Source organism: Mustela nigripes, chromosome 7, assembly GCF_022355385.1.
Source record: "Mustela nigripes isolate SB6536 chromosome 7, MUSNIG.SB6536, whole genome shotgun sequence".
Taxonomy (NCBI): domain Eukaryota; kingdom Metazoa; phylum Chordata; class Mammalia; order Carnivora; family Mustelidae; genus Mustela; species Mustela nigripes.
In genome coordinates this window covers 96730031-96744327 of record NC_081563.1, presented here as the reverse complement: position 1 = coordinate 96744327, position 14297 = coordinate 96730031, and the positions used below count along the sequence as shown (strand labels likewise).

At 41.5% G+C, this 14297-nt stretch overlaps 1 protein-coding gene across 1 annotated transcript in view; it reads left to right on the top strand.

Moving 5' to 3' along the window:
- Positions 1–14297, top strand: part of SLC24A3 (solute carrier family 24 member 3) — a 483820-nt gene that overhangs the window by 338163 nt on the left and 131360 nt on the right. Inside the window, exon 4 of the mRNA XM_059406468.1 lies at positions 12164–12238. Coding sequence (XP_059262451.1) covers positions 12164–12238 — 75 coding nt within the window. The remainder of the gene's footprint in view (positions 1–12163; positions 12239–14297) is intronic.

The following is a 14297-nucleotide window of genomic DNA, read 5'->3' as shown; positions in this document are numbered from 1 at the left end:
CCCGCTCATGATTTCCGGAAAGCAACCCACGTGTGGTTGTTCTGGTTGTTACAGCCAGCCCACAGGCTCAAATTCCAGGGGGCACGGCCACACATCTGCCATCCTGGGGCATTGGCTCACCTCAAACATTTTTGAGAGTTTGTCTGTCTTGTATTTTTTAGGGCACCTTGTAAAAATAATAATATTAAAAAAGAACATCACCCAGCAGTTCCAGCATCTGGGAGTTTATCCTAGAAGTGCAAAAGGATGTATGTTTAAAGAAGTTCATTGCAGCAGTGTTGATAGTCCATTTATTTATAGGGGAAAACAGGAAGCTGCTACAAATAAAGAGGTGACTAAGGTTTACTCCTGCTTGTGCTGATCACATTGATACATTTATGTAAGTGGCGTATTTGTATATGAGTAGGTAATCAAAATTAAGCTTGTAAAAAAAAAAAAAAAAAGATAAGAAAGAACATCAGTGACTCCAACCAGCAGCTCCCAGATGTGGATGACTGGTATTCCAAAACCATCCCTCCCTTTGTGTAGTTGGAGAGATCAGCTTATTTGTAGGGCAACTGAAAATAGAAGGTGTCGATTGGATGGCAGTTCCGAATGGCCTCTGTTGGGGGAGGCAGCTGGCCTCAGTGGGAAGACTCAGAGAGTCTTGGGGTCACATCCAAGGCCTGCCATTTGCCATCCATGTGTCCTTGGACAAGGTACCGTACTCTCAGAGACATCTGGGAAATGGGGCCAGTAACTCCTGCCTCCCCCAGGGGTTAAAGAAATGACGTGGACGGTCCTCATAAAGTATCTGGAATGTGCCTCCATTCCGGACCCAACAAATAGTAGCAAATGTTAACAGTATTGTTATTAGTCATTATCACCAATCATTATATCCTTTGGAAATAGAGGAATGGCCAACTTGATGGAAAAGTGCCTCACTCTAAAATATTCAGGCCAGTAGTATCGATGGTACTATCTATATCATCAGGCTTTCTTCAAAATTGTAGGTTCTTCGAGGTTGTATCTTCAAGACTGACTTTGTATATTTGTTTTGTTCCTTTGTTCTGTTTTTTTTTTTTTTTTAATTTCTTAGTACTAGTAGTAGACCCTTTTTTAGAGCATTTTTAGGTGCATAGCAAAATCGAGCAGAAGGTACTGATTTTCTTTTCCTTCCTACTCCTCTACCTGCACAGCACCTTCCCCCATCAATACTTTGTTCTGTTTTATTTGTTTTTCCAGTGGGAACCTGATTTCCAATGGGTAACATGGCAGGAATTGGAACAGAGTTTCTTGTAAGCAGAGTGGTAGGATAGTAAGTGCTCTATGGCTGGAAAGGAGCCCCATCACCTGGTGGCTAGAGAGGCATCTGATTCCAGGATGGGCATCCCCATCTCACACTCCCCTGTTCAGGGAAGTTAATGTGATAGTCAACACCCTTGAAAACACAGAGAACCTGGGAGACCTCTTCATGTCTCAACCCCTCAATCCAAGTGTTGATTTGCAATATGTTAGATGGAGCTTCTTGCTTCACAACATATTGGAATATATTCTTAAAGAGATGATTTATAGACTTGGCTATTTCAGTGAGTTGAGTGTGGCAGCTTTAGACAGCTTATTTAGATCTTGCTTAATTCAAAAATGTGCAATTCTGTATTCCAGTTACTGCATCTAGCTGTCCTTTCAAGATAATGATAAAGTCCACATATCTTTGGATCAGCCAAGTCATACAGTAAAAGGGTGAGGCTGAGTCCATTACAACTTGGGAGTATATTTTCTCTCATCCACAAGCTGTAAATATAGCATTAATTTTTTTTAAATTGACATTTTCTTCCCCCAGAAATCCACAAATAATTTTGTGTAGGTTATGAATAGACCAATCAATGAAAGTTATTTTTAAGGCTTCTCTGCATGCCAGACATCACAGGGTCCTTGGAGATTAAAAACATATAAGATGGAATCCTTGCCCTAAAGTCTCCACCATCTACAAAATTCACATAAGAAATACAAACTCAAGGTGGACAAACAGAAAATATAGATAGGAATCATAAAAACAGAATCATGCCAACAAGAAGAGAAGCTATTTTGATTTATGGCCTTACAAACTCTTATATGCAAATATACTTACGTGAGTATGTGTGTATTTATGTGATTTTTATTAACATATAATGTATTATTTACCCCAGAGGTACAGATCTGTGAATCATCAGGCTTACATATTACACAGCACTCACCATACCACATACCCTCCCCAATGTCCATCACCCAGCCACCCTGTCCCTCCCCCACCACCCCTCAGGAACCCTCAGTTTGTTTCATGGTTTATGGTTTTATGGTTTTTCTTATGGTTTATCTCCCTCCCGATCTCATCTTGTTTCATCTTTTTCCCTCCCTACCCCCCACAACCCTCTGCCTGCCTCTCAAATTCCTCATACCAGAGAGATCATATGATAATTATCTTTCTCTGATTGACTTATTTCACTCAGCATAACACCCTCTAGTTCCATCCACATCATTACAAATGACAAGATTTCTTGGGGGTTTTGATGGCTGCATAGTATTCCATATTGTGTGTGTGTGTGTGTGTGTGTGTGTGTGTGTGTGTGTATCACACCTTCTTTATCCATTCATTTGTTGATGGGCATCTAGGTTTTTTCCATAGTTTGGCTATTCTGGACATTGTTGCTATAAACATTCAGGTGCAAGTGCCACTTTGGATCACTACATTTGTATCATTGGGGTAAATACCCAGTAGTGCAATTGCTGGGTTGTACAGTAGCTCTATTTTCAACTTTTTGAGGAACCTCCATACTGTTTTCCAGAGTGGCTGCACCAGCTTGCATTCCCACCAACAGTATAGGAGGGTTCCCCTTTCTCCTCATCCTTGCCAACATTTGTTGTTTCCTGACTTGTTAGTTTTAGCCATTTTGACTGGTGTGAGGTGGTATCTTACTGTGGTTTTGATTTGTACTTCCCTGATGCCAAGTGATATTGAGCTCTTTTCCTGTGTCTGTTGGCCATCTGGATGTCTTCTTTGCAGAAATGTCTGTTCATGTCTTCTGCCCATTTCTTGATTGGATTATTCTTTGGGTGTTGAGTTTGATAAGTTCTTTATAGATTTTGGATACTAGCCCTTTATCTGATACATCATTTGTGAATATCTTCTCCCATTCTGTCAGTTGTCTTTTGGTTTTGTTGACTGTTTCCTTTGCTGTGCAAAAGCTTTTGATCTTGATGAAGTCCCAATAGTTCATTTTTGCCCTTGCTTCCCTTGCCTTTGGCAGTGTTTCTAGGAAGAAGTTGCTGTGGCTGAGGTCAAAGAGGTTGCTGCCTGTGTTCTCCTCAAGGATTTTGATGGATTCCTGTTTCACATTAAGCTCTTTCATCCATTTTGAGTCTATTTGTGTGTGTAGTGTTAGGAAATAGTCCAGTTTCATTCTTCTGCATGTGACTGTCCAATTTTCCCAACACCATTTGTTGAAGAGACTGTCTTTTTTCCATTGGACATTCTTTCCTGCTTTGTCGAAGATTACTTGACCATAAATTTGAGGGTGCATTTCTGAGCTCTCTATTCTGTTCCATTGATCTATGTGTCTGTTTTTGTGCCAGTACCATACTGTCTTGATGATTATAGCTTTGTAATAGAGCTTGAAGTCTGGAATTGTGATGCTACCAAATTTTTTTTTCAACATTCCTCTGGCTATTGGAGGTCTTTTCTGGTTCCATAAATTTTAGGATTTTTTGTTCCATTTCCTTGAAAAAAATTTATGGTATTTTGATGGGGATTGCATTAAATGTGTAGATTGCTTTAGGTAGCATAGACATTTTCACAATATTTGTTCTTTCAATCCATGAGCATGAAATGTTTTCCATTTCTTTTTGTCTTCCTCAATTTCTTTCCTGAGTACTTTATAGTTTTCTGAGTACAGATTCTTTGCCTCTTTGGTTAGGTTTGCTCCTAGGTATCTTACACTTTTGGGTACAATTGTAAATAGGATCAGTTCCTCAATTTCTCTTTCATCTTGCTGTTGGTGTATAGAAATGCAACTGATTTCTGTGCATTGATTTTATATCCTGACACTTTGCTGAATTTCTGTGTGAGTTTTAGCAGTTTTGGAGTGGAGTCTTTTGGGTTTACCACATAACATATCATCTGCAAGGAGTGAGAGATTGACTTCTTCTTTGCCAATTCAGATGATGTTTATTTCTTTTTGTTGTCTGATTGCTGAGGTTAGGACTTCTAGTACTATGTTGAATAGCAGTGGTGATAGTGGACATCCCTGCCATGTTCCTGACCTTAGGGGAAAAGCTCTCAGTTTTTCCCCATGGAGAATGGTATTTGCTGTGGGCTTTTCATAGATGGCATTGATGATATTGAGGGATGTACCCTCTATCCCTACACTTTGAAGGGTTTTGATCAAGAAAGGATGCTGTCCTTTGTCAAATACTTTTTCAGCATCTATTAAGAGTATTATATGGTTCTTGTTCTTCCTTTCATTAATGTATTATATCACGTTGATTGATTTGCAGATATTGAACCAACCTTGCAGCCCAGGAAAAAATCCCACTTGGTTGTGATGAATAATCCTTTTGATGTCGTGTTGGATCCTATTAGCTAATATTTTGGTGAGAATTTTTGCATCCATGTTCATCAAGGATATTGGTCTGTAATTCTCCTTTTTGTTGGGGTCTTTTTGTGGTTTTTTGGATCAAGGTAACACAGACCTCATAAAATGAGTTTTGAAGTTTTTCTTCCCTTTCTATTTTTTGGAACAGTTTCAAGAGAATAGATATTAATTCTTCTTTAAATGTTTGGTGAAATTCCCCTGGGAAGCCATCTGGCCCTGGGCTCTTGTTTGTTAGGAGATTTTTGATGACTGCTTCAACCTCCATACTGGTTATGGGTCTGTTCACGTTTTCTATTTCTTTCTGATTCAGTTTTGGTAGTTTATATGTGTCTAGGAATGCATCCAGATTGTCAAATTTGCTGGCATATAGTTGCTTGTAATATGTTCTTATAATTGTTTGTACTTCTTTGGTGTTGGTTGTGATCTCTTCTCTTTCATTCATGATTTTGTTAATTTGGGTCTTTCTCTTTTCTTTTTGGTAAGTGTGGCCAGGGGATTATCAATCTTATTAATTCTTTCACAGAACCAGTTCTGTTGATTTGTTCTACTGTTTTTTGGTTTCCACCTCATTGATATCTGCTCTGATCTTTATTATTTCTCTCCTCTTGCTGGGTTTATATTTTCTTTGCTGTTCTTTCTCCAGCTCCTTCAGGTGTAGGGTTATGTTGTGTACTTGAGACCTTTCTTGTTTCTTGAGAAAGGCTTGTATTGCTATATACTTTCCTCTCAGGACCACCTTTGCTGTGTCCCAAAGATATCTTTAGGTCCCTAGCCCTTGGTACTGCCTCTTGTTTTTTGTTTTTTGGGGCTTTTTTTGTTTGTTTGTTTGTTTTGTGGTGAGTTTTTCCACCTTGTCATTTTATGCAGATAAGAATAGATGAATGATGGGGGGTTAAGGGGGTAGGAGAAGAATCAATGAAACAAGATGGGATTGGGAGGGAGACAAACCATAAGTGACTCTTAATCTCACAAAATAAACTGAAGGTTGCTGGGGGAAGGGGGGTTGGGAGAAGGGGGGTGGGGTTATGGACATTGGGGAGGGTATGTGCTATGGTGAGTGCTGTGAAGTGTGTAATCCTGGCGATTCACAGACCTGTACCCCTGGGGATAAAAATATATTATATGTTTATAAAAAATTAAAAATTTTAAATTTAAAAAAATTTTCTTAAAAAAAAAAAAAGAATAGATGAATGAGAACAAAATACTAAAAGGGTAGCAACAACCCCAGAAAAATATATACTAACCAAATTAGAAAGGCCATGAAACCAGGAGGAGAAGAAAGGGGAAAATAGAAAAATATTATATATATAATATATGTTATATAGAGAGAGACACACACTTGATTTTGGGTGTTTTTTGGTCCGTTAGAAGAAACTGCCTCCCAAAAATTTTAAAGAAAGAAAGATTGGCTCAGTTCATGATCCCAGCGTCCTGGGATCGAGTCCCGCATTGGGCTTCTTGCTCAGCAGGGAGCCTGCTTCTCCCTCTGCCTCTGCCTGCCACTCTGTCTGCCTGTGCTCACTCTCTCTGACAAATAAACAAATAAAATCTTTTTAAAAATTTATGTATATACAAAAATAAGGGTAAAAACAATGAAGGAATGGAATATGACTGTGAAGATGTAAATTTAAAAAGACTGTAACATTGGGGAGGGTATCTGATATGGTTGGTGAGTGCTGTGAAGTGTATAAGCCTGATGATTCACAGACCTGTACCCCTGGGGCAAATAATACATTATATGTCAATAAAAATAATTAATAAAAAATAAATAAAAATATATAAATAAACCTTTAAAAGAAAAAAAGATTCTGAAAGAGGAATTGATAAGAAGTTGATTGAAAAAAAAAAAAAAGAGGAAAGAATGTGATCAGGCTGGAGACTAGAAGAAAGCCATATGCTAGATTTAGGGTATATTTTGATCTATTAGAAGAAATTGTATCCCAAAATTTTAAAGAAAATTAAAACCTGTATGTTACCAAAAATAAGGTTAAATACAATGAAGGGATAAAATATGACTAGAGCAATGAAAATTAAAGATTTTTTAAAAGGTATTTATAAGGTAAAATAGTTAAAATAGGAAAGAGGGAAAATTTTAAAAAACAGAGTAAGAAAAATTCGTTTTTACTTTTGTTTCCTTTGCCTTTGGAGACATATCTTGAAAGAAGTTATTTTGGCCAATGTCGAAGAGACTACTGCCTATGTTCTCCTCTAGAATTCTGATGGATTCCTGCTTCACTTTGAGGTCTTTTATCCATTTTGAGTTTATCTTTGTGTATGGTGTAAGAGAATGGTTGAGTTTCATTCTTCTATACATAGCTGTCCAGTTTTCCCAGCATCATTTATTGAAGTCTTTCTTCCACTGTATATTTTTTCCTGCTTTGTCGAAGATTAGTTGACCATAAAGTTGAGGGTCCATATCTGGGCTCTCTACTTTGTTGCACTGGTCTATGTGTCTGTGTTTATGCCAGTACCATGCTCTCTTGGTGATCATAGCTTTGCAGTAAAGCTTGAAATCAGGCAACATGATGCCTCCAGTTTTGTTTTTCTTTTTCAACATTTCCTTAGCAATTCAGGGTCTCTTCTGGTTCCATACAAATTTTAGGATTGTTTGTTCCAGCTCTTTGAAAAATGCCAGTTGAATTTTGATCAGAATGGCATTGAAAGTATACATTGCTCTAGGCAGTATAGACATTTTAACAATGTTTATTCTTCTGATCCATGAGCATGGAATGCTCTTCCATCTTTTTGTGTCTTCTTCAGTTTATTTCATTAGTGTTCTGTAGTACCTCAAGTACAGATCCTTTACCTCTTTGGTTAGGTTTATTCCCAGGTATCTTATGGTTCTTGGTGCTATAGTAAATGGAATTGATTCTCTAATTTCCCTTTCTGTATTTTCATTGTTAATGTATAAGAAAGCAACTTATTTCTGTACATTGAATTTGTATCCTGACACATTACTGAATTGCTGTATGAGTTCTAGTAGTTTGGCAGTGGAGTCTTTGGGTTTGCCATATAAAGAATCATGTCATCTGTGAAGAGAGAGGATTTGACTTCTTCATTGCCAATTCGAATACCTTTTATTTCTCTTTGTTGTCTGATTGCTGATGCTAGGACTAGTACTATGTTGAACAAGAGTGGTAAGAGTGGGCATCATTGTAGTGTTCATGATCTCAACAGGAAGGCTGTGAGCTTTTTCCCATTGAGGATGATATTTGCTGTGGGTTTTTCATAGATGGATTTTATGAAGTTGAGGAATGTTCCTTCTATCCCTATACTTTGAATCATTTTAATCAGGAACAGATGCTGTATCTTGTCAGATGCTTTTTCTGCATCAAATGAGAGGACCATGTGGTTCTTCTCTCTTCCCTTTTGATTTGTTCTATCACATTGATTGATTTGTGAATGCTGAACCACCTCTGCATTCCATGGATAAATTCCCCCTTGCCATGGTGGATAATCTTTCTAATGTACCGTTGGATCTTATTAGCTAGGATCTTGTTAAGAATCTTAGCATCCATATTCATCGAGGATATTGGTATGAAATTCTCCTTTTTGGTGGGTTCTTTGCCTGGTTTGGGGATCAGGGTAATGCTGGCCTCATAAAAAGAGTCTGGAAGTTTTCCTTCTGCTTGAATTTTTTGAAACAGCTTCAGAAAAATAGGTATTATTTCTTCTTTGAATGTTTGGTAGAATTCCCCAGGGAATCCATCAGGTCCTGGGCTATTGTTTTTTGGGATGTTTTTGATCACTGCTTCAATCTCATTACTAGATATTGGTCTATTCAGGTTGTCAATTTCTTCCTGATTCAGTTTTGGAAGTTTATAGGTTTCCAGGAATGCATCCATTTAATCTAGGTTGCTTAACTTATTGGCATATAATTGTTGATAATAATTTCTGATGATTATTTCTATTTCCTTGGTGTTAGTCATGAACTCTCCCTTTTCATTCATAATTTTATTAATTTGGGTCCTCTTTCTTTCCTTTTGGATTAGTTTGGCCAGTGGTTTATCGATCTTATTGATTCTTTCAGAAAACCAGTTTCTAGTTTCAATGATGCATTTTATTGTATCTCTAGTTTCTATCTCATTGATCTCTGCTCTAATCTTGATTATGAATTCTGGAACACTGAAAAGGAATTTTTAAAAAATCAAAATTTAAAAGAATAGAATAAGAAAAAGAATTTCTAAATTTAACTTTGAAAGACTAATGATCATGGAGAAAAACCATGAATTCTATGTGTTGCTTTCCCCTACCTCTGGAGTTCTGCAGTTTTCACTGATTGGTAAACTTTGCTGAATGTTCTTACTGATCTTCTGGGGGAAGGGCCTGTTGCAGTGATTCTCAAATGTCTTTGCCCCAGGCAGAATTGCACTGCCCTTGCCAGGGGCCAAGCTAAGCGATCTGCTCAGGTTCACTCTTGGAGCTTTTGTTCCCTAAACGCTTTCCGTAGAGCTTTGGAGGACGGGAATGAAGTTGATGGCCTCCCAATCTCTGGCCCATAGTAGCTGAGGGCTTCGGGGCCCGCTCCTCAGTGCACCCTCAGAGAAAAGTAGTAAATCCCTCCTATCTCCCTGGTCTCCGGCCACAATCCAAGCTCAACCAGCCTGTGACCAAGCGTTTTTTATCTCTGGTGCATGGTCCCATTTGGAGTCTTCAAACCCAGCAGATTCCTGCCACACGCTCCCACAGCACTCCTTCCAGAGGAGGAAGGAGAGTCTCCCTGGATCTGCCCCTTGTGGGGTCCCTGCTCAAAGAGTAGTGGCCCAGCAATGCCCCAGATCATGGTTGAAGATAACCCTGAGTTGAGAGCCCAATTCTTCACTCTGTCTCTGCCAGCGGCTTCCCCGCTCTGATACCTGGGAGCTTTGCCACACTCAGACATCCCTGGTCTTTCTGTGACCCATGGGTCCTGAGACACACTGTCCCCACAAGAGCTCCACCCCCTGCTTAGTCTCTGGGGTGATGTCCGTCAGTGGAGCAGACTTCTAAAAGTTCCGATTTTATGCTCCCCTGCCTTACCACTTGCCAGGAGCCAGCTCTTCCCTCTGCAGTCTCTCTTCCCGAATATTGCCTCAGATTCACTTCTCCGCATGTCCTATTTTCTGGAAAGTGGTTGCTTTTCTGTTCCTAGAATTGCTGCTCTTCTTCTCTTTGATCTCCTGTTGAGTTTGTAGGTGTTCAGAATGGTTTGATAACTATCTAGCTGAACTCCTGGGACCTGATATTTAGTTTCCTACTCCTCTGCTCCTACCCCCCTCTTGCACCTACCCCCTGTACTTATGTGTTTATACAATAGATAATACCCAAAAAGAGATTGTACACCCTGTTTTATAATATTTTTCAATTAGCAATGCATTGTAAATGCCTTTTCTTGTTATTAACTATGGACTAAAATAATCTCTTTTAGCAGGATTTCATTGAGTGACGAACCACAGCTTAGATAACCAATCCCCTATTGTATATTTTGTTAGGTTTTGATAATTTATTATAGTCAGCATTTTGGAAAGAATATCCCCGCTGCATATGTTTTTGTGCACTCGTCTGATATTTTTGTAGAATCAGGTGGTAAGATGCATTTTAGAATCTTACAGTCTGGTCAGAGAGCCCAAGCACATAGGTGTGAAAAGGAAAACAGGTTCATAGAGTAGGGGAGGGGTGGCTACATTAGTGCAACAACCAAGAGTCAGAGGCCAGAAAGATAATTTCATGCTTGGGTTGCTACAGAAGGCTTCATGAAGGACACCTGTGATTGACAGAAACTCCATTCAACTCATCTTAAGTGTAAAAGGCCTATTATCGGCTCATGAAATTGGAAGGTTGACTTTGGTTTCAGCCTGAGCTGGGTCCAGAGTTCATGAGGTGTCGTTGAGCACCTGTGTGTGTGTGTGTGTGTGTGTGTGTGTGTCTGTCTGTCTGTCTTTTTGAATGTGTATGTCTGTATGTGTGTATCTGTGTGTGGATATGTCTGTCACATCTCTTTGATGGTCTTCTTACTACATGAACTGCATTCTTGGACAAGCTCTCTCTACACACCAACTGCCTCCAGCAGCTACCGACTTGAGTGGTATTTATATCTCATAAGGAGAGAGCCCCTCTCTCCCAGTTTCTCTGTCAATCTCTCCTTGGCCCCTTGCAGACCTTTTGCCCACCACCACTGTATGACACAGAATGGGATGTCCTGGCGGCTAGCCTGGGTCTTGTGCCTGCACCCTGTGCAGAGAGAGGCTGAGAGTGTGTGAGTAAGATCTGTCTGGTGGAGCAGTTCTCAAAAGGAAAAGATGTTGAGAGATGAAAACATGAAAGCGATGTCACTGCAGAGGATGCTGACCTTAAAGGATGAGACGCTATACCCATTTAATGTTTTTGGTGTCACGTAACAGGAAAACTCCAAATCAGACTGGTCTGCTGAATGCCCTGTTACGAAATCCAGAGGCAGGCATACTCCAGCCTGATATGCTCAATGGCTTAGTGATGCCATTAAGTTACTCAGAGTCAGCTTCATCTTATATCCCATTTCCCTCAACATGGCTGCTAGGAGCAGTCAGGACTCATAGCTTCCTTGTCTGTAACCAGTGCCACAGGTTGGGAAATGGCACCCACTGGCAAGAACTCTAAGACATTTCCTGCCATGTCATTGGACCAGTCCAGATCATGTGTCCACCCTTGAACCACCAGCCATCAGTGGGAAACACTATACTCTATTGCCCAGTCAGTATCTACTCCTGGAGGAAAGGGTGGGGTCACCTTCCCAGGGGATATGGTGGATATTGGGATGAAACTGGGGTCCCATTAGGATGGAGTGGAAGACAGATGCTAGCTGGTCAACCAACAATGGAATCCAAATAAGATTTTACTAATTAGAGAAGAAACCTGAGTTAAACAGGTAGAGAGGTAAGTTATGGCCAAACCATAGACTTCAGGGTTTTTCCTAGTCAGAGCTGACAAGAAGAAAGATTGTAGAGTCTGTCCTGCAGGGAACAGCACAGTGAACAGCCTCAGTTGAAATGTTTGTTAATTTATTCCTTCATTGCATACATATTTATTGAGCACCTAATATGCACTGTGCCCAGAGCTGGGGATAAATAAGACAGATGAAGTTCACCTCCTCTTGGACTTCTAGTGAGGAAGATGGAGAATGTACAAATTAATATGTCAAGGAAAACAAGTCAGGATAAGGTGAGTAGAGAGAAATGGGAGGGAGGAGAGTCCAAGGACCCTTGCTTAAGTTGACATTGAACCAGGGACTCAAAGGACCTGATGGAGTAAGCCAAGGTCATCTGAAGGAAGCATGATTTGAGCAGAGGGAACAGTAGGTGCAAAGTCCCTGAGGCAGGCATCTATAGTCTGTTTGGTGGACAAGGGGAGAGTGGTAGATGTTGAGGTCAGAGATGACGGGTGAGAACGCAGAGGGCCTCCCAGGCAATGCAGTCTTTGTACTTTACCATGTTGCATCCATGATGTTGGAGGGTGTTATTGAAGCAGAGGGTAGACAGGCCCTCACCCTATGGCTCTGCCTTGGCTCTGACTTCAACACCTTCTTTCTTCTCTTCCAGGCCATGTACATGTTCTACGCACTGGCCATTGTGTGTGACGACTTCTTTGTCCCCTCCTTGGAAAAGATTTGTGAGGTACGTGCCTTATATTCTCAGCATGTCTGGGCAGGTGATGCAACTATACTGCCCTAGTCCCCTTCACTGAGGACCTGGGGAGCCCTCCATGCCACCTGGGCAGGAGCACCGGCCATCAGCATCCTTCTGAGTGACCATCAAAATTAGCACAAAAGCTCCATTGGTCCCTTTAGAATGTCAGGGTACCGACCCATAGTTGGACTTTCACCCCTATGGCCAGCTCTCCCTGCTCCATTCAGCAATTCGTGATGCTCTTTGTGTCCTACTTCCCTGTTCTCTTTTCCTCTTTTAAATCCTGCTTTCTCCCTTTGTGTTCCTCATCTTCCCCTCCTTTGTTTCCTTCTGCATCTGTGACCTCCCTCGTGGGGTCCTCACAGAGCAGGAGGTCTTCAGCCACACACCTCTACCACCCTGCCCCTCTGTACACGTGCAGAAACGCTCTAAGCAGAGGCCCAAGAAGGAAGATGATCAAAGAACTGACCACAGAGAACAGGAAAGGGACTCTGTTCTCACTCAGCCCAGGAATGCCAGGTTGAAGACCAAATGACAGCCCTTTCATCAGAAAATATTCAGAGTATTTAGAACACTTTCATTCTCTCGCCTCTTTCATCTCCGTCTGTTTTGAAATGTAGTTTCCTTTATCTGGAAGCTTTCCACTTTATTTTATTTTTAATTCAGAATCCTGTTTTCCAAAAGCCTCTCTCCCAGACACGCCTCCCATCTGGGACTCATGTTCCTCATGTCGTTCTCAGACTTGGTCATCCTTCCCTTTCCCTCCCCTTCACCCAACCCCCAATTGTCTGAGTCATTGGAGGACAGCAGAGGACCCAAGTTGCATTGCTGTGAAGTGTCCAGATGATGCTGGGGCTCTTGGTCTACAAACCTCACTCAGAGATCACTCACTTAAACAGGTTTCTTCTACATCCTGGAAATCTGCTTGGTTTTTGCACTTTAAAAATGAATGGATGGATGGATGGATGGATGGATGGGAGAGAACCGGGCTTCAGGAGTCCTGGAGGGGCCTCAGGAGGAGGTTCCTTTATTGGGTGGAGGGAGAAGGAGAACAATGAGGTGGCCTCTGAGATGGATAGTGGGCACATATGGGAGCCTTTTGTCCCAAGCAATGTCACCTGAGCGCAGGGTCACCTTATAGGGCAGCAGAGGAGGTGCTGAGGCACCCATAACTGGGATCATTTGTGATCTTGGAAATACCACCACTTGGTGTTCTATTCATTATGCAAAACAAACTCCTCTCTTTCCCACACAACTTTTTTTTTATAGCCAATTTATGACCCTGCTCTAGACATGTATGTAGTCTTGTCTGGAGGTATTCTGCTCCATAGGGAAAATCCGTAGCACCTGTGAGCACACCCCCTTGGGGAGGAAATGGGACGAGACAGAGCGTGGTTCCTTGACATCTATGGGCCATAGGACACATAGCCAGTCTCCAGGGTGAGGCACACGGGGTTGGATGAAGTTCTGGGAAGTTGAAAAGTAGAGAGAGAAGAAAAGGGAGGGAGAGCTGGATGGGGGGCGGGGATGGTTAGGGAAGGGCTTGTGCAGGGACAGGGTGGGAGCAGCCCTTGGAGGCATTTTTCACATTTCAAGACAACACATTTCAAGGAAAGATATTTGTGCTGAGAAGAGTCTGAGCTCTGGGACCAAGGGAGGAGAACCCAGGACTGGAATCCGCCTCTGGGGAAGGCGAGGCTGGGACATCAGGGTTACCAGCGCTCAGGAGGGAGCTAAGAAGGCTCTTGACAACTATGCTCTTGTAGATAGAGGTGTCCAGAGGCAGGAAGACCCTCTCCCTCCCCGAGCTGGTGATTCAGAGTATCCAGCAAGATGTTACCAGAGCCCAGGTGAATTAGGGATGAGAGAGGAAGGGAGGTAAGGAAACATGGGAGAAGAAGCAGACCTCAGGGTTTGAAGGAGAGAAAGAGGAACTGGAGATGAGCTCAGGGTGTGGACTCTATGTCTCATGCCCATTAGGGACCCCGAGCTGGAACAGACACAGCAGTCCTGGGCTCTCAGCTCCTGGCAAGTCTTGATGGACCAC